Source organism: Takifugu rubripes, chromosome 11, assembly GCF_901000725.2.
Source record: "Takifugu rubripes chromosome 11, fTakRub1.2, whole genome shotgun sequence".
NCBI classification, from domain to species: Eukaryota; Metazoa; Chordata; class Actinopteri; order Tetraodontiformes; family Tetraodontidae; genus Takifugu; species Takifugu rubripes.
The window spans coordinates 8,883,929-8,908,711 of NC_042295.1; the positions used below are offsets into that span (position 1 = coordinate 8,883,929).

Genomic DNA, 24,783 nt, shown 5'->3' on the forward strand with positions numbered 1-24,783 from the left:
CAATGAGCTTAAAGCTGCAAAAATAATGACGTTTATCAGTTAATATTAAAGGACTTCATGCGGATAGTCTTGGAATATGTGTCGACTAAAAACAGGGCACACAAAATGCCATCACACCTCTCCTGTCTTTACTGTTGACTGGAATACATTGCTGGCCCAATACAACACGTCCTAACAGGATATTTCATGAGCTTTCCCCACACGAATCAGAGCATAAGCTCCATCTTTCGCCAACACCACATGTACCTAAATCATCCTTTCCCCTTAAAAACATGGGCCTCTCACTAGCTGGTCAATGCGACTTGTTCCTGCAGCGCCGTCATCAATCGAGGTATCAATATGGAAATACCACCATGACCCAGACATTAATCAATTGGCTCCTCGGGGAGGGGAATGGAGGGCAGGGGGGCCCTAAAATCATCAATGAGACGGATCAGCACGTACTCTGACTCGGACAGTCCGTATTGATAAGAGCATTTCCACCTGTGGCGGCCGGAACTGAGAGACGGGCCGCATCTAAATTCAATACCCGCCACCGCAGCTGCGAGCTCGAAGCCAAGAAAGACACGCTTGAGCGGAGATACGTGCCTCGACTCATCATAAGAGCAGCCTCCTTGTCTCCATAGTCTATATATGTCCCCCTCCTCCTTTGTCTGTGCACAACTTATTTTTTCCCAGTTCCCCCAGTAAAGACACAGAGCGACAACGACTTCCAATTAACTTCTTTGTCTTCGTTCCGCGGCTTAATAGCACTTTCCCGCCTTATTCTCCCCCTCTCAGGACTTTATGAGGCTCTTTTCCTCCTCTAACTTGGGTGGAGGAGAGGCTCCTGAGTGAGAAAGGCTATCGGATGCGTCTCTCACGCATTCATTTCACACTGAGTGCGGGATTAACGCGTCGGCTCACACGCCTCCAATCAATTCCGTCCGCGCGCTGCGCCGCTCTTCTTCGGCGGAAGGCCAGAATGGGACACGCCCGCCGCCTAGTGGTGAGCCGCGACATGTGCAAGGGAAGCCTTCCGTGTGGCTGCACGGTCCAAGTGCGAAGCTGAAAACACAACAAACACTGGAACTAAGATGTTAAGAAAATATTTAATGCCACAAAAAATAACCAGTTTGTGTTCACATCGATTTTACGGTTGACTCACAAGGATTTGTTTGATTATCATGGCTTGACTTTTAATATATTTGAGTCTTCATGATTTTTTAATTGAGCTAAAACGTGTAATTCTAAAACTTTTCTGTTCACCTAATAAATATTCTGTATAATGGAAGGGATATTTTTAATATATGGATCCGTCCACATACTGAAATTATGTCATGTCCATGAGACATGTATACCTCCTAGACAGTTTTATTTAAAAGGCATTGTCAGAAATAAACTATTTAATTTTGAATTCATGAAGCAATCTGCAGTCTTCTTTTAATGTTCTCTGAGGTATGAAAACAGATTAAAAAACCCAAAACCGTTTTTCATTTGCTATATTTTTGAAAAAGAGTAATTATTTAAATTTTCGACTTTCCACTCTCATCGTGAACAGAAAAAGTAATGGCAAACTTAATTTTAACACGGTAGTAAGTAAACGCACAAGACAGGACCACAAATGTTTAAAATCAACTATAAATGGAGGCATAGATGGCTCTGTTTTGTTTACTTGGCAACATATTCCCATCATCAGCATATTTATGTAAACCAAGCTTCTTTGACAGTATTGACCATGCCTGAACGCGTCTTCCAATCAAATCCCACAGCATCTCTCCCTCATGACATACTGTAAAGGTTAGAGTTCAAGGGTCACGTGTCCTGTGTGCACACCGCTGTGCCCTTTTCATTCCCAATCCCACTTTTTTTTTTTCTTACTGTGCCAGAATGGAGAGAAGCACCACAAAGGTCATGGACATGGATTTCCTTTGGTTTGACTCCATGAAAAGGTCAGAGGAGGGCACCATGAAATGGCAGTGAGGCCTTCACGTCGCCCTCACAGGGACTGCAGTTGTTACACCAACCCTGAAATGGCAGGGGCTGAAAACATTCCAGGGACACACTCACCAGAACCAGGAAGGTTCCCCTGAGCTTCATGTGACCTCATCTTGTCCCTAATTGGCCTAAATGCCTGTTCAAAAGCGTGCACAGAGTACAGCAACAGTCTGGGCTAAATCACCATGTTTAAGGGAAAAGTTACTGCTCATTCCCCTCCTCCACCCTCAAATTAAATTACTCATAAATCACAAGGTTTGTCAAGATCTCATTCTTTCTGATGAATGTACCATAGCACAATAAAGTGCTCAGCAGTCTATAGAAAACATCTGGAACATCCAACCATGATGTAATGCCTCTCTTAAGGAACCTTGTGAGTTTAAGCGATTATGGAAAAACACAAACGTCTCCATTGTTTTACCTTTGTTATTGTGTTTTCACTTATAACCCTTTACTGTACAACATTCCTACTTTCACCCTGCGGCTTGAACACAGGATAAAAGTTAAAAAAAAGACAAGAACAAGACCATTTACAAGATTTGATTTATTAACTATGATACAGATCACATAAGGCCTTGCTGTACGCACCGTTCCCGTTGAGACAAATTTCCATACATACATAGTTACACTAATGACTTTTTTTTCTTTTTTCTAGTATACAGTACTTCATTTTATTTTAATGTTTTCTCCCCATTGTTATTTTTTTTTTTATCTCTTAAATAGTGAGAGTGGTGGAGCCCCCTTCCTTGCTCAGGAAGAAATCATGCACTATACTGGGCGAGTCTCTCAATCGTTCACAAAGAAACTGGTTTTTAAAAAAAGCTTTGCATTTTTTTTTTTTTTAATTAAAATAAAACATTAAAAAGAAACATTTTTCTATCACCACTGACTAAAGGGCAAAGTGTTAGACCCCCAACATACCAATAAACAACCATTTTTAATATAGTTTTGCTTGTATTTCACTTTAACTTAAACATTTGTCACCATTTTGGAGAAAAAGAAAAGAAAAAAGCAATGCAGCCACTTATTTTTAATAAACCAGTCACATTTTGAAGTCAATGTTCTTCTGTTCCGTCACTTTGCTTTTTTATTTCTCTCTCAACTGTTTTCCAGTCTTTGGCTGCCTCACAGTCAGCTTAGTATTAACACATTGATATACACAGAGAACGCCGCTGGCTGGCGTCCACACACAAGTACCAGTGGTCCTTCCTCCCTCCGTCTCCCAAATAAAGATCCCATTCACCCACTTCTGTCCATCTTCCCCAGCCTCTCCCCATCTGTCTCACACTTTCTGGAAGGTCAGTGTGTGTAATCCGGATGAACTAACAGGGTTGCACAGCGGGAACATAACTGCCAGGAGAACCACATTCCTCTCCTTCACGTCTGTTTGGATCACGTTGTTGTCTGGCTGCCTGCCAATCACAGCCCGCTAGCACGTTAGCTCCAAACCGTCCATCCACCCGAACACACAATTAATTCCTGTATCCACCCAGTCATGGTAAATAGGTAGCCTAGGCTGACAAAAGCTCTTTTAAGGGTTCAGTGATTAGTAAAAATGACCATTTTTCTATCTTGTGGCCAGTCTGGACAGATGTGCGCAGTCAAACAGAAGTGAACCTCAGTGAGCATCTGCTTAAGCTTAACACGCATAAGTTCACTCATGATTGATAAAACTCATGCATTCATGTGTGCACAGACACGCGTCAAAAGCTGCTTATGTCGATGCTCAGTGGTTCTCCTCAGGCCCGGTCTCGCTGGGTTCTAAGGTAACAGCAGGGTGAGCTGAGGAATTCTGTGATGCTTCTCTCCAGTCATGCAGACCGATGAATGAACTGTCTGTTCAGGCTGCCGTCTCTCTCAGATCCAATCATCCCTCTTGGACAGGGAATGAGGGGGACTGGTGTTATGGCACCGGCAGCAGGGGGAGACTGGTATAGTGTTTACACTCTTCTGAAAAATACAGCGAGTGCCATGGTCTCGAGCAGTGGCAACTACTTATTTCAGATGATAGAAAAGCATCCCGACTGTCAGATCTTACCAATTCTCGGCCTTGAGAGGCTACACGTGATGGCCTAAAGTTGCCCAAATCAAAAAATGTAGTATCCAAAAGTTAGGCTGTACTAATATCGGAAGATTTGAGAGCTCTAACAAAAATATAAACTAAGACAGAATTACTGCATGTCTGATCTACTGCGACGTAACCATTTCCTGGTTGCTCTGAAACAATGTAATCTCAATTTGTACCAGATTAAAAGCAGCTATTGGTCTCAGTTAATTTGAACTGGCACGATATTTTAAAAATAAAATAAACTTGACGGATCACCTCTGAGTGTTTGTGACATAGCAGAACAAAACAAGGAAAATGGTGCTACGCCCATGCAGTAAAGCAGGAAGCTATGGCCGCAATACACATTTCTTCCTCCAGATGTCAGTGGTGTGCTCCCAGTGGAGAGAGAAAGAGCGAGAGATACAAATAAAGTGAACTGTAGCTGTCATGTCGTGGCAGCACCGATTTTAAATGTGCCTCAAAGTGCTCAGGAAAGTGCTTTTTGAAAAAGGTCCTTACTGAGGAAAAACGCAAAGCCAACCCGCTTGTAAAACCACCAAAGCAGGAAACAAGTTACATGACAGGTGAGGGCCCAACCCTGGAGGAGCTGCACACACCGTCTATCCCAGGAAACCTTAGGTAACAGCAAAAAGGCTATGGATACATGCGCATACAGTCGTGCAAACACTCTTCTAATGATAGGTCTGGCTTGGTCTGAGCTTTTAGACTTTGTAGGATGAAAACTGGAGTTTAAAAATAACCATGAGGACACCGTAAATGTAGAAACAAGATTTGGGAGCAATAAAAATATAAATTTAAAGATGATGTATCGCTTAAAAAAAAAATAAAAAATGGGTGAGACTGGGTGAACCCTGCCCAGAATGCCAAGGGTGTGAGAGTTAGGCAATTATTAGCTCCATTTTGCAGCCTAGCTAATCCAGTCAGTTGAGTTTCTTTCCCATGGTTGGCATACTCCCTGGACTAAACCAAAATTAGTCTGCATCTCTGTGATGAGTTGACAGATAGGAATGTCTTCATTGGGAAGAACAGAACATCCTCTCAGGTAAGTAGTTTTAGCGCGCAGGTGAGCTAATCAAACGTGATCAGGACACATTGAACTCCTGTCTCGGAGAAGATCTCCGGGACAGGGTTGGTGGATCGGCCACCACACTGCCCAGCAGCCAGTGACACTCCCAACACTGTGAATCTTTTTCACGTCGTGTGTGTGTGTGTTTTAAGCAACCTCACAAAACAGAGCTTGTGTCCCCTAGACTGAGTCCCTCGCTGTCCCCAGACCGAGTCCCTTGCTGTCTTCACTGTGTGGAGATTCTCCATAAGGCAAGGAGGATGTGTCTAGCTGAAGTGAGACTAAAAGTTAAAGTGGCCATGAGGGAGAAATATCTGAATAATTCACAGGCTCTTCGATGTTTTCCATCCGTGGGTCCATTTTTCCAAAAGCAAAGCGGACTAAAATGTCCCCTTCTCTCCCAAAGATGTCAGTTTCTCCCTGTAGAAACTGCATCCCAAAGACTTGTCGACGTACTGTACTTATTTCATCTTTCATTTTCTCCAGACTTCTTCTTAAATCTCTCATTAATTGGTAGTCTTCTTTATTCCCTGTTTCCCTTGATGTCGTGTTCACAGTGTATGCTGTTCTGCAGGGGGGTGATGAGGGTGCAGGGAAGGTGGAAGCAGGACCGGGATTGGTGACTGAGGAAGGGGAGGTGGCGAGCGGGGTGGGGACTGGTGATGATGATGATGGTGCTGATGGTGGTGATGGTGAATGGGAGGCCCGTAATGTGGGATGACGGGAGGGGTGGCGGGGAGGACGTAGGGAGCTGGGGACGGAGCTGGTGAGGACGAGTAGCCCCCGGTCATGCATGAGTAGGCGGAGGTTCCTCCACTGGAGAAGGTGGAGGTGGGCGAGCCAGGGAGGCCGTCGGCCAGAGGCTGATTGTAGAAGAAGTACGTGCACTGGTGGATGAAGCTCTCGATGATTGTCTGGTATGTGCGGGTGGCGGTCAGGGCGTCCATGGTGGTGAAGTCTGGTCTCATCAGCGTTGGCCAGAAGCAGATTGACAGATTCTCGCTGGTCATCAGGTTTAACTTGTTGTTCTGACTCACCCTGAAGAACAAAACATAAGTGCATTTTTTTCCTACTGAAATGTACAGTATTTTTAGAAATCTTCAAGGTATGTCTGGTTTTCTCAAAGTCTCCCGATAAAATGTTGGTGCACACCTGTAACCAAGGTCAAGTTGTGAATACAAGATTAAAAGGGAGGGAGTTATATTGCATTAAAAAGGCAACCTTATCTCCTTATTGCCTTTCCTTAAGGAGTTACAAATAATGATTTGTAGACTGACTCATCATTCTTTGCATATGTCACCGTCATGTGAATATATTAAATGTTTTTCATTACACACAGGGGAAAAAAAGAGTTTCAATAAAAGCAACCCAACCATGACTCAGCCTGAGGAACACTGTTCTGTCACTCTTTTTGGTGACGTCACTGGCAGATCTCTGGACGACCCTGTGGTGTCGTCAGCATAGATGTCGCAGGCCGTCTCAATCACTCACTTGTTCAAGTGGCTGATGACATATTTGAAGACCTCGTAGTTGTCCTTAGGGAAGCGCCGTAGGATGTCCTTCATCGTCTGGAAGCGCTGTTCCCTATCGTTGATCTCTGAATGGAGGTGAGGGAAGAAAGGAGAATAGAGGAAAGAGTAAGGCATCTGAAATGGGCCTGGGAGCAGAGAGAGTACAGGATTCAACAAAACAAGGATATGGTTTCAGTGACGGAAGACTCTAGCAGACGGAGACCGCACACATTCACATAAACCCATCATCCCGACCCACAACGCGCGCACACGTACACAGACGCACACACACTGGTTGTGCGAACCCCCAACGGCAGCAGCGAGTGAGTCACAAATGCTGACGTCACTGCCTGACTCGGTCCTGCCTGTGAATGTGAGCGAGCAGCCCTGAGAGCAGCAGATGTTCTCGACCACTAAACATGATTTACAGTCAATCGAAGTATCGTTTCACCTAAGTTGGGTCAGCGTGGATCAAAACCAGGCTTGGGGCAAAGACTAGCCATGGATTAAAGCGCAGCTAACGCTAACGAAAGCTTCTCCGACGGGACGCCGCCGTCCTCTGAATATTTCCTCACCCTCCTTTCCCCTTTTTCGCCACCTCCCAGTTACAGAAATGTCAGCTGAATTGAATCGCTCTTCACACTTTTTCCTCTATTGTTGTGCCGACTGCTGGAGCGCTATCAGGTCTCTGTCATGGCTGAAGGCTCTCGCTGGGCCGTAAAAACGCAGCCTCGCACACATGCGGCGTTAGATGAGTGACAGCAGCCCCGCAGCCCTGCGAGCAAATCTCTCTGGCGCGATACTAAACTAAGCCATGTCTTAAATCTCTATTCTGGCAGATTACAGAAGACAAAGAGAAAGAGAGGGGCTGTAGGAAGCATGGGAGCACTCTCCTAGATCTAAAATATGGCTGTTTTCTCAGGACTTTACCCCAGCCTCGCTATGCTTAGTGCTGCTGCATCCCTCCATCATGTGCAATCATCCCCACATCCTCTTCCTGAGGCTTTACATATTCTCTCCTCTGTCCACATTTCCTCTTCTCCCTGGCTCATGGCCAAGGACGGCAAATCCAATTTTCCCCATGGATTTGGACTGCTTGAGTTTTGCATGGTTAAAGAAAAGTTACAATAAAAGGAAATGGGATTTCAGGCAAAATCCAGCACATCCCCTCCCCTCTACCCCCGGACACCCTCAGACAACAGCGGGGACTTACTGAAAGCCTCCACCAGCTCTCCCTGCATGTTGTATGGCACCAAAGGCTCGGGTAGCTCGGAGAAGAAGGCCTTCATGGCTCCGGCCACTGTGTTCATGGTAAAGTCCTTCTCCACCAGGTCCAAATTGTGATCTGTTGAAAACATGTTGAGGCAAAGAGAAGGCTCTTAAAGACTGAAATCAAGAACGATGCAAGGGCACATTCTACCTGAGGGATTCATTACTGAAGACATGTTCTCTTGTATTTTTGCACCATGTCGATTTTTCTGGATAAATAAACCGACAAAAACGAGGAGAAAGTTCACGTAGCGCAACAGTGACACTGTCTTCAAAGCAGCAACGGGCTCCAGGGACAACTGTTTTATAACTTTCACCTGCTGTTGGGTCCAAAACTAAAAAAAATAGGCCAGAAATCACCAAACAGCAAACCTGTCATCAAGGACAAGCTGCTGAAATTTAGGTCAGGATCCACAGTTCAGCAGATTTTCTTAAATCATCAGGCTCCAAGAGGCTGCTGGCCAAGCAGAAAATTCCTGATCCAGATGCAGACACTTAAAGTTCTTCGGTTGGGTGTTCCTCTGGGCACTGATCTTAATTGAGTTACTGAAAATTAAAGGCCAAAAAAGTCCTGATCAGAAACTTATGTGAACTGAAAAAAACAGCAGATTTACGTTTATTATTATTACTTAAAATTGGCCGTGTAATGGGATAATCACCTTCAGAACCGGGTTGTTTTTAAAGACAGTGCATTTACAATTTTGTTATTGCAAAATTAAACCAAATCACTGGCTAATTTGGTAAAAGCAGAACAGACACACTGAAAGTTCATTTAAATAAACAGTTCAGGCACCAAAACTGCTGAAATGTAGCTTTTATATCCGAGAGAAGCTTGATATTAAAAAAGAAAGAGGCCATCGTGCCAGACTCGTGACTTTTTAATTGAAAAACTTGGGGAAAAATGAGTTGAAAGGATCCGGATCTTTCATTTTAACTCTTCAACTGAGATGATCCTCTTGATGCTGTCCTTTCCTAGAAGGAGCGAGTGGAATCTGTGGTGAGCTGATTAAATGTCATCCTCAGTATGGCTGTGAGACATCCGTGCTGTAGTTTGGAGTGTAATTGTCTTGTCCCATCGGCCTCGGGCTCTGAATGATTCAATGTGGGTTTCAACTCTGATTACCTGTGTTGGATTTTAACCTCAACCAGGCGTTGATGCCCACGCGCACACACACACACACACACACACTCACAGTCCATCTTGCTCCACTATCCATCTTGGCAGCGACATGCTTCATTAACCAAACCAATCTCGAGGTAATTAACTGCCTACACCAAAGACACACGCGTGGCGACATACATCGAACACGCTCCTGCGGTACGTGCACAAGTGTGCAGGAGCAGGTAGAAGATTGAGGAGGTAGCTCTGCAGTCTAAAAAAGAAGCCAAGGGTAAGTCCTGCATTAGAATTAATGCCCCCAGGTTAATTAAGTGGACCCAGATTTATTATAAATAGAGCCCAACATGCACACAAATAGGGCCGGCTGAAGGTACTGAACTCATGTAGGAATAACAGAGGAATCGGTCACAGAAATGTGAAGGTGAGGTGTTTTCCCCTAAAAACAGGTGTGCCTTGCCAGCACTTTCTTAGAATTAAGAAATATTGGGTGAAGGCTGCAGAGCTTGATTGTTGCTGATTTCCCAAACACACTCAGCAGCTGCAGTTTCTGGATGGTGATTGGAGACTCTTTGTTCCCAAGACGATTCTGATTCTTGGCAGATAAGTTCCAGGGACTAAAGTTAAAGATACTGGTGGGGAAAAGAGCTGAAGCTCAAAAAGAGAGGCAACCTTGTTCAAACTGCCGCTGCATGCTCTCCATCTCTGCCTTGTTTCCGCTGACCCTGTAGATTCCCTCTGTGTTCAACCCTGTTGGTGAGGGAGGCAAAAGGAACATCATTAGCTCAGCGTTATTTCTATGGGTTTTATTTGTTAGCAGTATTTACATTAGCTAGTGAATAACCTCAATGTATCCCCACTGTGTAACATCTTGTGGTCCAGATGCACTCAAAAGCACCAAAAGGCTGAAAACCATCTAATGGCTTCTCCCAGTGTCCCACTGCATCTCAACACACTATTAGCACTATTTATTAAACTCATAAAGCACTCCTACAGGCCCACTTACAGCCCACTGGTGCATTGTGACAGTCCAAGCACCACACACTTTGAAATGAATCAGAACAGCAAATTACTTTTTTCCCCCCACATAACTTCAGGATATGTATTTAAGGATTTCAAATTTAACCCCTGGACAGATTAAACATTATTATTTTTAACTATAATAATTAAAAAAAGAAATATATGCTTTGCAAATGTGAAAGCAAAACTTCTGGTAATAATGAATAATCCAAATGGGGAACTTTTTGTTTGGTTGCCATATTTGCTCACACAATTCATCTGAACTTTATGTGATTTAATTTAATCTAAACACAAACAGATAAGGTTCTGACCCCCACCCTCTCAGCCCATCCACACTTTGGTGGTGAGATGGGAAGACGGAGATCAATCCAGGGGGAGTGAGGGAGATAGGGAGTGGCAGAAAAATAAGGCGAGATTAGAGAGAGTGAGGGAGGAAATGAGAGCGCTCTCAGTCTAGGCATAGCCCGCATTGATCGCCTCCTACCAATCAATTATCCACAAAAGCTTTTCTCGCCAGATGCTAGCAACACAGGGATGGTGCAGCGATAGGGAGAAGGCACCGGTGCGGGAGTGGTGGGGAGAGATGGTGAGAGAGGGTGTGTGAGATAGGGGCAAAATAGGACAATCATCCAAGTATGAGGGAAAATAGAGGAAAGGAAAGCAACGACACACTGGTGAAAGTGAAAAGAAGAGAGTGACTAAGATAAGGAAGGTTATATAGAACAGGAGGTCTGATTGGAAAAAAAAAACCACAAAAGATGGAAGCAACATATAAAGAATGGAGTAAGAGCCCAATAACACCTAAGACATAGACAGCATTTAAGAAATGGAATTGCTTTAAAAATTACCAAGCCTAAGCTAATAAAAATAGGTTAGAATAAAAAATTAAGTTATGTGTATTTTAAGTATCTATATGGGACATATATTGAATACTAAAAATCATTCACAGTTGCCTCCTCTTCCATAAGTGCAACCGCCACACTGAGAGGAGATATCACACATCATTGTGGATTGACTGATTATGTGGGCTGAAAGTTTTTTACAACAAAAAAATGGAAATAACCATGTCCAGCAACATAATTACAGTCCAAAACACAGAAGCATGCGGTGACTGTAATGTGGAGTTGTACTACATAAAATAGGGTTTTCAGAATGAATTCTCACAGTATAGCTCATGCTAAATCTGATTTGTTATGAAAAATGGAAAAGAGAAGGATGTAGGTCAGATCTTCAGGTCAGCCTCACAATGTCAGTCATTATCAGCTCAGACAGTGATCAACATAACGCTGGCATTGTTCCGCAATTTCCTGTAAGTGCTTTTACAGAAAGAGATTCTCGCCAGCGATAGAGATTGAGGGAGGCCTGACTTACAGCAACTAAAATCAAACCTCAATGACACATTGTGAACCATTTCCGCTTCCATCCATGCTGACTTTATGCTGGCCTCCGCCACACGTGTTCATATAATAAACTGTTCCTTATAAGAGCATTTGCACCCAAAACAAAAAAGAGCTACATTAATTTGATATTGATTGGACAAAGAAAGTAATGGAGTGAATATTAGCCGTTGTGACCAAACCCCCCTCCCTCAACAGGAAGAGCAAATGTAAACACAGGGAGAGAAAAGGAAGAATGCGTAGCATGAGGGGGAAGAGTGAGAGGGCAACGACAGGAACGGGAGAGGTAGAAATATAGGTGACCAAGAAGAAAGACAGGAATGAAACCTGACAAGTGAAGGTAGAGAGGCTAAATGCATCCCAACACTGGCACAGAAGAGGACAAACCGAAGATCTCAGGTGGGAAACACTCAGCATCTATGTGCGCTATACTGTTTTTCTCATTCGTGTAGAAGCAACAATAAATACGGCAGGCGATGTCTGAGCGGAGAGGCGCTGTATCTAGCATGGTGTTTGTTGTCCACAGCTCTCCCCTATCCTCCAACAGGGAGGAAAACACTCGGTGTCTTGTGTTTGCCGTCATCCTCAGAGTCAGAGAGATTACAGTGGAATGATCGGGCATGTTGGGAAGAAAGCGATAAGCTCACGCACTACCGAGGACCTGCTCAACAAAGTATGTCAGGAATGTGTTTATTGAATATTAAATGACTTTATAAACCTTCCTAAGAGAGAATTCCTATTCAACTATTCAATAAATATTCAAGGTAGAAATAACACTTTCTGTGACATTCTATTTCACTACATATTAAACAGCCAGTCTGCTGGTGACAAAGTAGAAAAAAAGGTGGAGGGAAAGAATGGTGTGTGGCTCACATGATGTGCCAAACCTGTGCAATAAACACACTGTGTGGCATAAAATAATGTCATTTTGTTTTGGAAGGTGTTGCTGGAGCTCAACCAGACACTACCGTTTATCACACACAGCGCGAGAGGCACAATAGAAAGCAAAACTGGACAGAAGACACAAAAGCTGTGATTTCAGGACCAGAGAACAGCCTTGGTGGCAAAAGACCAGAGTATGCAATGATTCCGCCGAGGAAGAGGATTAAGATAATGGAGAAATGCAAGGAAAAAGGAGAGATTAAAGCAGGTAGGTAGAGGCTGAATAGATCCACTGAAGTCACTTTAAAACTAAGTTAACCCTTGAATGACTGAAGTCCGTCTGTGCTGCTCCACACTTTGCAGCACAAAGCGGCGGTCACGTAGCTTCTTACCTGTTGTTTCAATGAAACGGATGCACTTCTCAATAAAGACTGGGATGGGCCTCTCAGAAGAAACCACCGATGACAGCGGCATGCCAAAGTAGTTGCTTTCAATTGGCTTGGAGATGGAATGCCTGGGTTTGGAGCGTGGTTTCTAGGAAACAAATATTGATTGTTGAAAACCCTGCTCATGTTGGAACTCTCAAGGCATAATTCTCGAAAACACTTAACATAGTAGGATAATACCAAACATACAGATCATGTTTCTGCATAGACAGATACAGTAGAAAACTCAAAAAACACCCACCCGGACATTCCTTCAAACCTCGAACTGATAGTCATTCATTCCTGCCTTTATTTACCGGCAACTCTATTCCGTGCAAAGCCAGATACACATCAGCTCTTTTGTCACTCCAGTCTTGTCATGTCTTTCTTTGTAATCTGCAGTTCTTCTTTCTCTACGAGACTCCAGCTCTCAAACAAATCAAACTCTATTACACGTAGTTTAATTACACTCCCTCTCGTTCTTCTCTTTTAAACAGATCTATAACGCACTCCGGCACTGCTCCTTGCATGGCAGAGGTAGCGAGAGTAATTGTACGGCACTTTAATAGCGTTCATCGGGGCTGCTGTGAATGGCCCCCGAGGCCTGGATCTCGAGTAAGGCGTCGAGACCCCCCGAGGCTCTTCCCTGGCAGGCGGGGTGGTGAAGCAGGGATGTATGGTTGGCTGGGCACATACACCACAGCCCTGACAGACAGACGCAAGGAAGCAGCAGAGGATGCTCATTAGAGAGGAGCCCGGCGAGGCCTCTGCTCCAGATATCGGGCTCGCTGCACTTCAAACATTTTCAATACCACAAATACACACTTACTCACAGGGGCACACTGAAACACTAATTAAGAGAAGATCAGCAAAGAATCACCTGGACCTTTTCTGCACCACCTGACATTTGAACAGTTAGTGAATTGAATCAAGTGTTCCTCTACAGTGAGTTTAATTTGACTCAAAAGGTCTTAAGTGGGGTTTTTTTTGTTGAATATGATCAATATATCTGCAGGCTGCCATTTAGCCTTTACAGATGAAAAGACTACGGTCATGCAAGAAAGGAGGAAACTGCACAATTTTTCTTAAACTGTATTTTAAACTGTTCATGACCCATATCTAAAGACAATTTTCATTCAATGTCTAAATATCTTATGACCTATTCTCGAGTCTAATCTATTAAAAGGCTTTTTAAATACAGACATAGCTGTTGACATAGATTAGCCATCATTCAAGCTCTTCTGTCGAGGGTGTTTTCAAAATAAACTCCGTCTGTCAACTCAACTGTCAGGAAAATAAAATGTCAAAGATAACTCCACAATGTTGACTGGCATACTGGGGAAACTGTCTCAGGCGAACAGGCTACTTTAAATCATTTCCCTACCAGGTCAGTAACTTTTGCCCGCTTATCTGTAACATAAGCCGAGTCCTAACTGGAATTCCTTAACTTATCACTGCCTCCTACGCTCTCCCCTGTAATGTTCCGCAATGAGGAACTAAACCTGGGGTTATTTTGCACATAAACAGAAAGTGTGTATTCAGGCATTAGCATGTGTACACAAGAGCCACGACAAGCCAAACTGAACAAAGGGAGAAATAATAAACAGTCACTGTTGTAGCAGAGACATGGTGCGTCATGACTCAATGTCAGACTGGGCTTTGCAGATTCCAGCTGCACATCATAATTTATGTCCAAGCACAGGGACTGCTGTCGCGTCTGCGCCCTATCGTAGCATTGCAGACAACAACATGGAGCACTTTTCACTTGTTTCTCATCCCGCAGTTTTGCCTCCTGGCCAGCCCTTTAATTGTTACGTGAGTGGGGATATGGGGCCAGCCCTGAGAAGATAAGTGACCTCTGCTAATAAAGAGGAACAAAACATCTTTAACAACAACATACACCATGGGGAGCATTTACATGCTGAAAATGGCATAACGCAAAGCCAAACACACACACACACACAAAAAATTAGTCTATTGTCGTCTTATTTCTCTTTGGCTCATTTTCTTTCTGCGGCTGAGTGGAATTAGAAGCACATTCTTCTTGAGGGTAGAAAAAAGCTTTGGCGAGGAGAAGGGAAATGTTTCGGGCTGAGGGATGGTTGGCTGGGCAGAGACGCAGTTGATCGCTGCCTGGGGTAAGGTGTGTAGTAAAAAAAAGAGATAAGAGCCTGGTCTCAATTATTTTTACTTATTACATGACTCAAATTTGTATATTGGCCCCTGAGGCTCCAACAAGGGAAAAAGGTGTTTACGCTGCAGATATCCACACCTTCGTCCTAAACTTAAGTGGAATTCTGAGGTTGTATTAACCCTGACGAGCCTGTAACAGAAGCATATCCCGATGCTACATCATTAAGTGAGCACATAAAGACAAACACTCAATAAGCAGTTTGACTGCTTGGTTCATTACAAATCTGTGTGATTCAAAACCTCTTGTAGGAGTTACTGAAGCAGGCATACTTGCTACCCCCCCCTTAAATTTGCAAATCATCCCAACAGCTGGTGCCTCATTGCAAACTTTGTAAAGGACAAATGGCAAGGAGCATATTGACATGATGAGACAACAGACTTTACAGATAAATAAATCTAAGTGTGGAAGGTCAAAAATATCGTCATAACATCTGAGACATAACAGAAATGAACAGATTGGGGGGGAGGGGGGAGCTGAGGAAGGAAATGTAGAATGTGTTTTAAAAACTTGAATTACTACCTTGTGTTTAACCACACTTGTGTCATTCTGGACGTGAGGGTAATGCTACAGCGTGACTGCTGCACCTCACGTCATTCAAAGAGCTTTTTTAAACATAGTACACATTAAAATAGAGTTTACAGTGTCATGCGTACACATTAATGTTCCTGGCATCTTTGTACACAGAGCAGAGGATCTAATAAACCAGCCCTTCCAAAATTAGTGCTAATTTGTGTTTAAATTTGAAGTTACAATGCAAAATTGAGATCTGCATAACAGGAATGGAGGAAAATAATCACCATCAAAGGATTGCTAGTATTTGGTTTTGCTGGTTTTTCTATTTATTAAAGCATTCAGCTATACCTGTGACATCACTCATATTAAAAAAACAAAACAAAAAAAAACTCACCTTTGTATTTCTCCGCAGGCTCTTAAGGATATTTCTCCTTTTGGGGTCCTCATTTTCCTCGATTGAACTGTCCTTTTGGGCTCCTCCCTCATCCTGGCTGGCTTTTGGTGGGCCTCCCATTTCATCATCGCTGCCGATGGAGAAGCTCGTCCTAAAGCTGCTGAACTTCCCGAGCCGTTTGGATCGGTCTCTGTAAAGTTTAGGCTTCACCCCAATGGCAGACAACTTTCTCCTCCGTTCCAGTGAGCTGCTGTCAGCCTCACTGTCTGAACCATTTCCTCCCGCGCTCCCATTGGCGTGACCTTTGCTTGCATTACGAATGGTGATTATCTTGCCCTGTGTGCTGTCATGAGGGACAGAGTAGATATTTTCCTCTTCAGTAAGTCGAGGTTTGCTCACAGCATCCATGGGCTCTGCGTAGTCTGAGGGGTCATAGCCACCATCACTACCTGGTGCCCAAGTGACAGCTTGCGGCAAAGAGCGGCGGTTGGTGCCACCCTGCTGGTCCATATAGGTGTTAAGGTGTACCTTCAGAACAGGCTTGGGCTTCACTTGTGGTGGAACCTTATTGTTCAACTTGCTTTCAAAGGTACTAAGCTCAGAAATGACAGACAAGGTGTCACTTGAATCCAGGTCTTGTGGCTTAAAGGTTACCAGGGGACTACTCAGACTGCTGTCCTCTCTGTAACTATGGTAAGGTGGTGATGGGTCTATATCATCCTCTGAGTCCAAACAAATGTTGACTGGACTTGGAGAGCCACAGCGAGAGCTGATGCTCTCATTATTACACGCCTCTGCAACATTGTCATACATGTGCGTCGCTTCAACAATTGTGCGCTTCTCTACCACCTCTTTGAGAAAAGGCTGGAAAAGGTCCATTTTGTGAAGCCCACCTACGACCCCACCATGTCCACATATGACTGTGTTAAATCTGGCCTCTATTTCATGTGCCAGATCTTCTCCCTGACTAAGCTGCTCCTTAGCTGAATCCGAGTCTGACAGTTCCATCTGACTTTCCCCCACTGCTACCAACTGGATTGGGATAATGTCTTGGACCTCACAAAGAAAAGCACATAATGTCTCCATAGAGGCTTTTCGACGAGCAGAATACACCAGAATGAAGCCATGGACCAGTTTGGTCTTGCGGAGGGCGAAGGAAGAATGGAATGACAGCACTGAAAGGTCAATATTTTGCTTCTGGCCTCCTATTGTTAGATCTAAGAAAACAGATGTGCCACTGCTGAGGCTGGACGCAGGGCGGCAATATTGGGGTAGCAGAAAAGGAGCAAGAAGCTGGTCTAAATCATATGTGTCTCCACACATTAGGCACATGACAATCCTTAGGTCTGCCTCTAGAATTTGCTGGGATTGAGAGTCTCTGAAGGCGGAGGAAGTAGAGTGCAAGGGAGGAGAGCTGGTCCCTATGCTTCTCTTCGACTCCAAGAGGCCCTTTAGCATGGCATTGATCTGCTTTTCATTCACATTGCGCCCATAACCCATACCTGGAGATGCAGGGTCTAAGTAAACACACTGCAGCTTTGCAGCCACCTGCAGCCCTTGTTGGATAAGAGTCTGAGCCGTCTCTCCCCCAATATCACCTATGGACCCCACACCCCTCTTAGTGACCAATAGTAGAGACAATGGGAGTTGGGCTAAGCTGCTTTCCCTTTCCCTCCTGCTGATTGTTGATTCCCTGAGCTTCTCTAAACTCTCAACAACGTAGCAGAGGGATTCTTTTGAGTTGTACAGACATAAGCAACCATGAGGTGCAAAGGTTGGTGTCTGGAAAGAATTGACTGGCAGACGCACATTTCCCTCTATTGGGCGTAGAGCTAACTCATATATTTTGCCGTCCAACACGTATCGGTCATCACTAGAACACAAGGCTCTTATCTCGTTTGCCATCTCTCTCGCAAGCCCATCTTTTCCTAAAATGACAATATTTATCCGCTCAGCCCTCCCACCTTCTGTTCGCGAGCTTTCTGACGATGAATAGCGTGTAGGGAATCTAGAAGCCAGTATCTGTTCAATCTTGCTGTCAACACAGTGGGGGCTGTTGGGACAGGTGTCCTTTGTAGGGTGGTAAACAAAGTGGATATGTTTGAGTACTAGAGCATCCCTCTCTGCCTGCAGCTTCTGAAGGGCTTTAAACCTTTGCTCCTCACCCAACAACTCCTGAATGGCTCCCATTTTCTCTTTGCTTGGTTTTGCATCTACTTCTAGTTCATAGAAGAGTTCAGAGTATTCAAGAAGCAGCTCCTGAAAGTCTTCTTTGGCTCGGTCAATGATTTCTTTCTGGTGTTTGTTGTAGATATCCAAATACTCTGCCTCTTCCAGCCACTGGTAGAACTCTTCATTCATGATGAAGCTTCGGGCCTCTTCCCAAGGCTTCCCAGGGGTGATGAAAGGTGAGACACTTAGCTTTTCCTTGAGTTCCCACCTCATCTCAGCCCGTTTGCGGTCATTCCTCAACTGTTCTAGGTGTGTCTCGTAGATCATCTCAGCTGGGGGTGTCTCCAAGAGGTCCTGGGGGATTCGATCGTCTTCCATGTTATCGATGTGCGGTGTGATCTCCCAAGGGGTGTCATCGAGCACTACAAACCACTGACAGAAATCTCTTTTTGTCTCCAAGACTTTCTGAACTCCAGACCAGCTGAGGTGGTCAATCTCATCTAATTCAGGTAAAAGTACAGACAGAACCTGTGGCAGTTTACTTAGATAGGTCTTCCTACGTTTTTCTATATGCTCTTGTTTTAGTCTATGCACATGCTGCTGGAAGAGCTTCTTGGCTTTAGGCGTCCCCTCGAGGAAGACATAGCCCTTGTATTCAGGGGCAGACTTCATTCTGTGACTGACAGCGGGCCATGTCTCATTGTGGTTCTTCACAATTCTGTTAACTAGCCATTCGTAACGATCTTTGGCTGTGGCAATCTGCTGACTCTGCTGTTTCAGCGCCTCAAAGTACGGGATGATTTTGGGCTTTCCCCTACTCTTGTCTATTAGCTGAACCAATGTAAGAAAAGCTAGTTCAACATTGACATTGGAGCGTGCCGATGTCTCTACCACCTGTAGATTCTTCTTTGTTAGGGCAAAGGTGTGCGAGTCTTTTATATAGCGCTCAACTCCTTCATCGCATTTGCTGAGAACCACCACCACGGGTTTCTTCGTTTTAGCTAACTGGTTGTACAGGTTGGTAACAAACTTCATTTGATCCTCAAAGCTACGGTTCATGCCCCTGCTTACATCTATACACAGTAAGAAGCCATCAACCATTAACTTCCCCTCAGGCATCTGTTTCTGCTCAAAGTCCTGTTCGAGTCCCAGTTGATCCGTGCAAAAGTACATGAGCTTCTCGGCCGAAGCCAACTTGGTGGAAGCTGCCCTCTTGATGTAAGGCTGCAATGCCGTGCTTCGATGTGGTTGGAATGTCTGATCATCAATAAATTCAGTCTGTTCCACCACATTTATACGGCATTCCTGCCCCTCCTCTGTGGTCCGCCCAGCCTCGCCCCAGAAAAGAAAGTGGTCATTGTTCACCACACGGCCTCCAAAGTCACTGGTACTAAGAACAGAGGTGTGGTCAAGGTAGAAGTCGTCCGCGCTCGGTCGGACAAATCGGTTACACAGGCAGGACTTGCCCACACCACACTGGCCTTTTTCCTTTTCTGTGCCGGACAGCCCAACCACGACCAGGTTGTAGGTGGGCGCCCGGACATCTTGCTTTTTGGCCATCATCATCGCTGGCGGAGCATCATTCTGCCTTGTTGGCTGCTTGCTCTATGGAGAGAATATTCCCAAGGAAGAAGGGCTTCTGCACAAGAGGAGCTCACTGTGCTGGGGTCTTGCACTGCGGAAGAGAGGGTAAGGGATAGAGGGCATTAGTAATGCAGAGGTATAACAGCTTCCCGCTAACAGGCTTATGATTTAAGAATATCATTATGCTTCTAATCTAAATCTAAACTGTTAATGATGTTTAATCTAATCTGTGATCCTATTTCTCTGCTTAGTGTTTCCTGAAACGATTGAGGTCAATGGAAAAGCTGCTGAAATGTGTACAGTATTTAACCCAGCTATGGTTCAGTTAACTGTATCTTTTTTCCCTCCAAAGAATTGAATACATTAATGTTTTATACTAATGGGGAGCGCTAAGAGTGGTGTCTGCCTTTAGCATCTATCCCAATGGCCACTGTGGTACGGTATAATGCATGTTTCCGATTGTGGTGGGTTAGCTCACTGCCGGCAGCGTTGGAAGCACGACGTGCGTGATTTTGTTACTGCAAAAACAGACATGGAGCTATGCCCGCTGCACTTTGAACTAAAGACAAACATACCGAGATAAAAAAGAAAGTTTTCCCAGAGTTAAGTTACTAATTGGCCAACTAGGGAAAGCCATTCGCATTATAAAGGGCTGCAGTGACTGTTGGCTCACCAGTGCTGATTAAATAAAACATGTTCCTTGCCCAGCTTGGTGCAAGTAGATCAAAGATAACTGATCCATTATGAGTTATTTGTCAACATATCTAATTCAGTGAATGCAAGAAATGTGCAGAGTAGTGTCTAGGTGGTATATCTAAAATACCTCAACTAACCATAACGACTAATATGACTTGATCATAGGAACATCAGATTTTAAAATGAGCAAACAAGGAAAAAAATATGTCTTCTCAGACAGGCAGAACACACACTTGGAGTGTCTTCAACCCCCTCAATGCTACAACTGAGATAATAATGCAGTAAAACAGTCATTAAATCCTCAATTAAATGAGTGGCTGTTTGATAAGGCGCACACTGCTCTTGACTCGGGTTTGTCAGAGAGCATAGCCTGTGAATAAACACAAAGTTGAATTTTAAAGACCGGCAGTTCCGCACCAGAGGGGAAGCCATAAAAAGGAAGGAGGAAGAGAAGGAAACACACTTCTAAAGAAAACAGCGAAGATGTAAAGAAGCCTCACACCTGCAGCTGCTAGTCTGACTTCTATTTCAGAGTTTTACTAAAAAAGCAGTGGCTATTATTCCAAGTGAAGTCCTACAGTTAAGACAAACCTTTGAAGCAAAGCAATTCACCTGGTATATTAACCTTAGCAAACTAAACAAGGTCTCCTGATTTGATTTTGGAGTGGAATAAAAGATCCGAGGATGGATGTAACAAACAAAACATCTATTTGTTTTTTGGGAAAGTTACTCCTATTCACAGCAAACGCATGCAGGCACGACTTTGTGTGTTGAAATGAAACTGGAAATTGAAGAAAAACTATTGGTATATACTAAAGAGACAGTAAGTTATGTGCATTTCTAATGGGATCACATTCACAGTGCAATTCGGGTACCTTCAGCTGGATAACACATCACCTGCTACTTCTCAATATGACCCGCTGGCAAGTATTGAGCATAGTAATGCCCATTTTATACTGTATTTTATTTCCACATGGTTATTTTAATTGTCCTTTTTTGTGACCGGCCAATTACAGCGAGAACAAGTTAAACAGTTACCAGAGTACAGCTGCTAACAAATACTTCAATTTTAAATGTTTGTGCCTGCTATTTTTATGAAAGGTAAAAACCTCATGTTCAAGCAAAATCATATTTAGTTGTGAGTGCGCATGAAAGCTTGTGGTTTCTTACACTACATGACATCATACTTGTGGTTCCATGTGTGAAATGGGAGGTGTTTGTGAGTGCTTGTTTTGTAGGGGTGTCTGGATTAAAAAAGGCAACCACTCCTAAGGATTCTATAGACCTGGAGGCTATCCAGACTCGATGCATACAGATGCACTTGCCAACATCTGCTTTACTGACCCCACATTCCCCCGAATGTAGTATAGTTTCTCAGCTAGTTACTTGAGTCTTTTGTTCACACAATAAAATAAATTATTGGATTTTTTTTTTTAATGGATCCTAAATAGGAGGAAAAGAAAGGGAGAAAGAAGTAGAAGATAACCTATTACCTTGAGGTGATAAGTTTGCACGGGTGGAGAGGATGAGAACAGACAAGAATGAGCTGGGGGAAGGGGAAAGAGGTCAGCGGACCGGGTCATGTGAGCTGCACACTGGAATCCTCCAGTGCAGAGGGGCTAGGGTGTGGCATGGATTGGATGAGTTAAGTCATGGTCTGAACATGAACACAGCCATCTCTGAAACATTATCCTCCCAATCTATTGTAATTGGACTATTTGCCAGCACTGAAAACATTCACAGGGCAAAAAAAATGATCATTAATGTTAAAAGCAGTACACATCTACAATTGTTGAGTGTAATGATGCACATGCATCAAAGTCGAGTATGAGGAGAGATCGTGTAGACCTCCTCGGGGTGGATACATTCTTTTCGTTGCAAGTTTGGCTAAGCAGCATCACCGAGGGTGAAGTAATTGTTAGTCAGGCAAGTTTCAGTGCAAAAAAGGATGAGATTAGATGAATTCCATTCAGATGAAGATGAAGATTAGATGAATTCCATTCATCTAATCTCCATTTCGATTTCTAATCGTTCTGCAAGACCGAGTTAAACTGTTGGATTTTTCCTGAATTCAATGTGGCTTATATGTCCAACAGGAAAAGAAAGAGAAAGGAGACGGTGCGCTTGTATGGTTTCCCAGCAAGCCCTCCGGTTGTACAGTATTACACACTCGGGAAGGCTGGGAGCAGACCGAAACAAAGGTCATGAAATAGTCATGAGGCAGTGCGATGGCAGCGATTATGATGACAAAGATGCAGCAGGGAAACCGTCGTCCTCTCTTTTATTCGCCGAAAAGTGAGAATGACGGACCAATCCAATCCTCTCTTTGACCAACACCTTCTTTGATTTTCTTTGTCTGCACGATTAAGACTTGTGCTTCTATCCAGCTCCGCCTTTATTTTCTGTCTGGTGTTCTCAGCGCCGACATTATCCACATCGTACAGATATTCTCCCTCAGATTTGAACTCTTCTGTCTCCATCGCTCTCTCCGTCAAACACTTCCCCTCCCTTCTCTGGAGACTTGTCGTCCATTAGAAAGAAAGTAGGGTTGTGGACAGAGAATGGGGCTGGAGGAGGGTGGGGCACTACTTAGGCTGTTAACAGTGCTCAGACAGGCTAATACATACGACGACCAAAAGGCAGACGGCTCAAATTTACAGCACACTATTGTCGTTGCACAGCCTCGAAAGTTAAATAATTACTCCCAAATGTAAATGTAGGATAATCTGCCTCGACATGCTACATTTAACACAGTTCAGTACAAATTGTTCCATGGTGCAACACTCTCAGTGTCATTTATCTCTCTCCATACATGCGATGCATCCATCTATCATTTACAAAAGAGGGGGAAAGGTAGATGGAAGAGTGGGGAAATGTGTGCACACGCCAACCAAAAGCACAAACACTCGCAATCACATTCCCGCTAATGCATTTCACATCTGGTCACACGGACGCACAGAGCAAACCGCAGCAGAAAATCCAACAGCAACACGTTATTCCGACCAGAAAGCACTTACGTTTACCTGCAAATGTCTGCACATCCTGAATCTACTGAGTGGTCTTATGAACATATTACACTGCAACATAAACATTTCATCCCAAAGGCTCATGTCATATTCAGGTCCTGATCCTGGAGAACTGCAGGGATTATGGGTAGTGGATTAGCTGCGGCTATTTTCATCTTTCCATTTGTAGGATCACAAGCCATGTCATGATTAGAGTAGGGCGATATAACCGCATCTGAGGACTAAACATACAGATAAACATATAAATGTGCATGGAATTATGCAGAAACTTATCTGACCTCAGGTCAGTTGTGTACTAGAATCTTGAGCAAGTTTGACTGCAGCAAATACATTATGTAGGCAGACTAGAAGCTATACGTTGGCTTCGACTTCCTCTCTGTGCCTGGCATTGCAGAGATAGAGCAGTCAGACACCCTGAGGACAGCGGTGGACAGGGGGAGGAAGGATGCAGGATAAGAGCAGAAAAAAAGAGAAGAAGAGGAACAAAGACTATAAGCAAACACGTTACCAACAGTTAAGAATGCAGGGTGGCAGGGAATGAGACAGGAGCGAGAGGGCAGGAAATGATATGCGCAGATTCTGTTCCAACAGTCAAAATTATAAATTCTAAAGGCGGAGATGGAGAAAAGTTCAACCCAGATAAAGAAAGGCGCGTGAAACAGGGATGACTTATTTAGAATGTGGAAGAAGACTGTGTTACACCAAGGTCTGACCTCTTCAACCGCATCAGGAAGATTTGCTGATAGATTAGTGGAATAAAATGTGCTGGAAACAAACAAAGTGCCATAAATCTCAGGGGCCGGTAGAAACACAGATTCTGGCATAAATAAAAACACACACGCTAGGCTTTGGCATGTCTGCAATGCAGCTACATTCAGGGTGATCTTTAAGTAAAATAAATGTTGATTAACATCATTTGTCTCAATAAATGATGTACATTTCCCATGAAATGGCAGAACAGTGATGAATTTTGAACCTTTCATAGTTTTTTCCCTGTGTACGGGCTTAGACCCAATGAAAAAACACTGGCTGAAGCCTATCAAATATTTAAAATGCACTTTTATAGAGAGAAAGGTTTCAGAGGAAGGGAAACAGGGAAAAGATACTAACCAAAAATGTCAACAACCACTGCTTTAAATGCATAATCAGAGAGACAACTAAGCCTGTGATTCACTTAAGGACAAAAGCTCCTCTGTGAGACTCCAATTTCCTCCTGCCAGGCAGGAACTGCCTTGCTCTTCATTCCTGTCCGTGTATTATTGTATTCCACATATTCTCTCTGCTCTTCCTCTCGTCAGCTGCGTCTTATCCAGCACTACGACCTAACGTGTCCATGTCTGACTAGTGGACGTGCGTTATTATCATAGATCTGATCCCTGCTTCTCAGCCTCACTACAACTGGACATCCAATATAGGTGCCGACTCATCTTAGAGAAACTCACCGCACCAGCGCAAACAAACCATGGCAGCAC

General features: G+C 43.9%; 1 protein-coding gene across 3 annotated transcripts in view; it reads right to left on the reverse strand.

Moving 5' to 3' along the window:
* Positions 1-2,506: 2,506 nt before the first annotated feature.
* The window catches only part of arhgap35a (Rho GTPase activating protein 35a), a 43,413-nt gene continuing 21,136 nt past the window's right edge, over positions 2,507-24,783 (reverse strand). For all 3 annotated transcript variants that reach the window (XM_011608393.2, XM_029844429.1, XM_029844430.1), the window contains 6 exons: positions 15,834-19,680; positions 12,700-12,841; positions 9,681-9,758; positions 7,836-7,967; positions 6,603-6,708; positions 2,507-6,149 (listed from right to left, as the gene is read on the reverse strand). In XM_011608393.2, the coding sequence (XP_011606695.2) occupies positions 5,663-6,149; positions 6,603-6,708; positions 7,836-7,967; positions 9,681-9,758; positions 12,700-12,841; positions 15,834-19,571 (4,683 nt within the window). In that variant the 5' untranslated portion in view covers positions 19,572-19,680 and the 3' untranslated portion in view covers positions 2,507-5,662. The remainder of the gene's footprint in view (positions 6,150-6,602; positions 6,709-7,835; positions 7,968-9,680; positions 9,759-12,699; positions 12,842-15,833; positions 19,681-24,783) is intronic.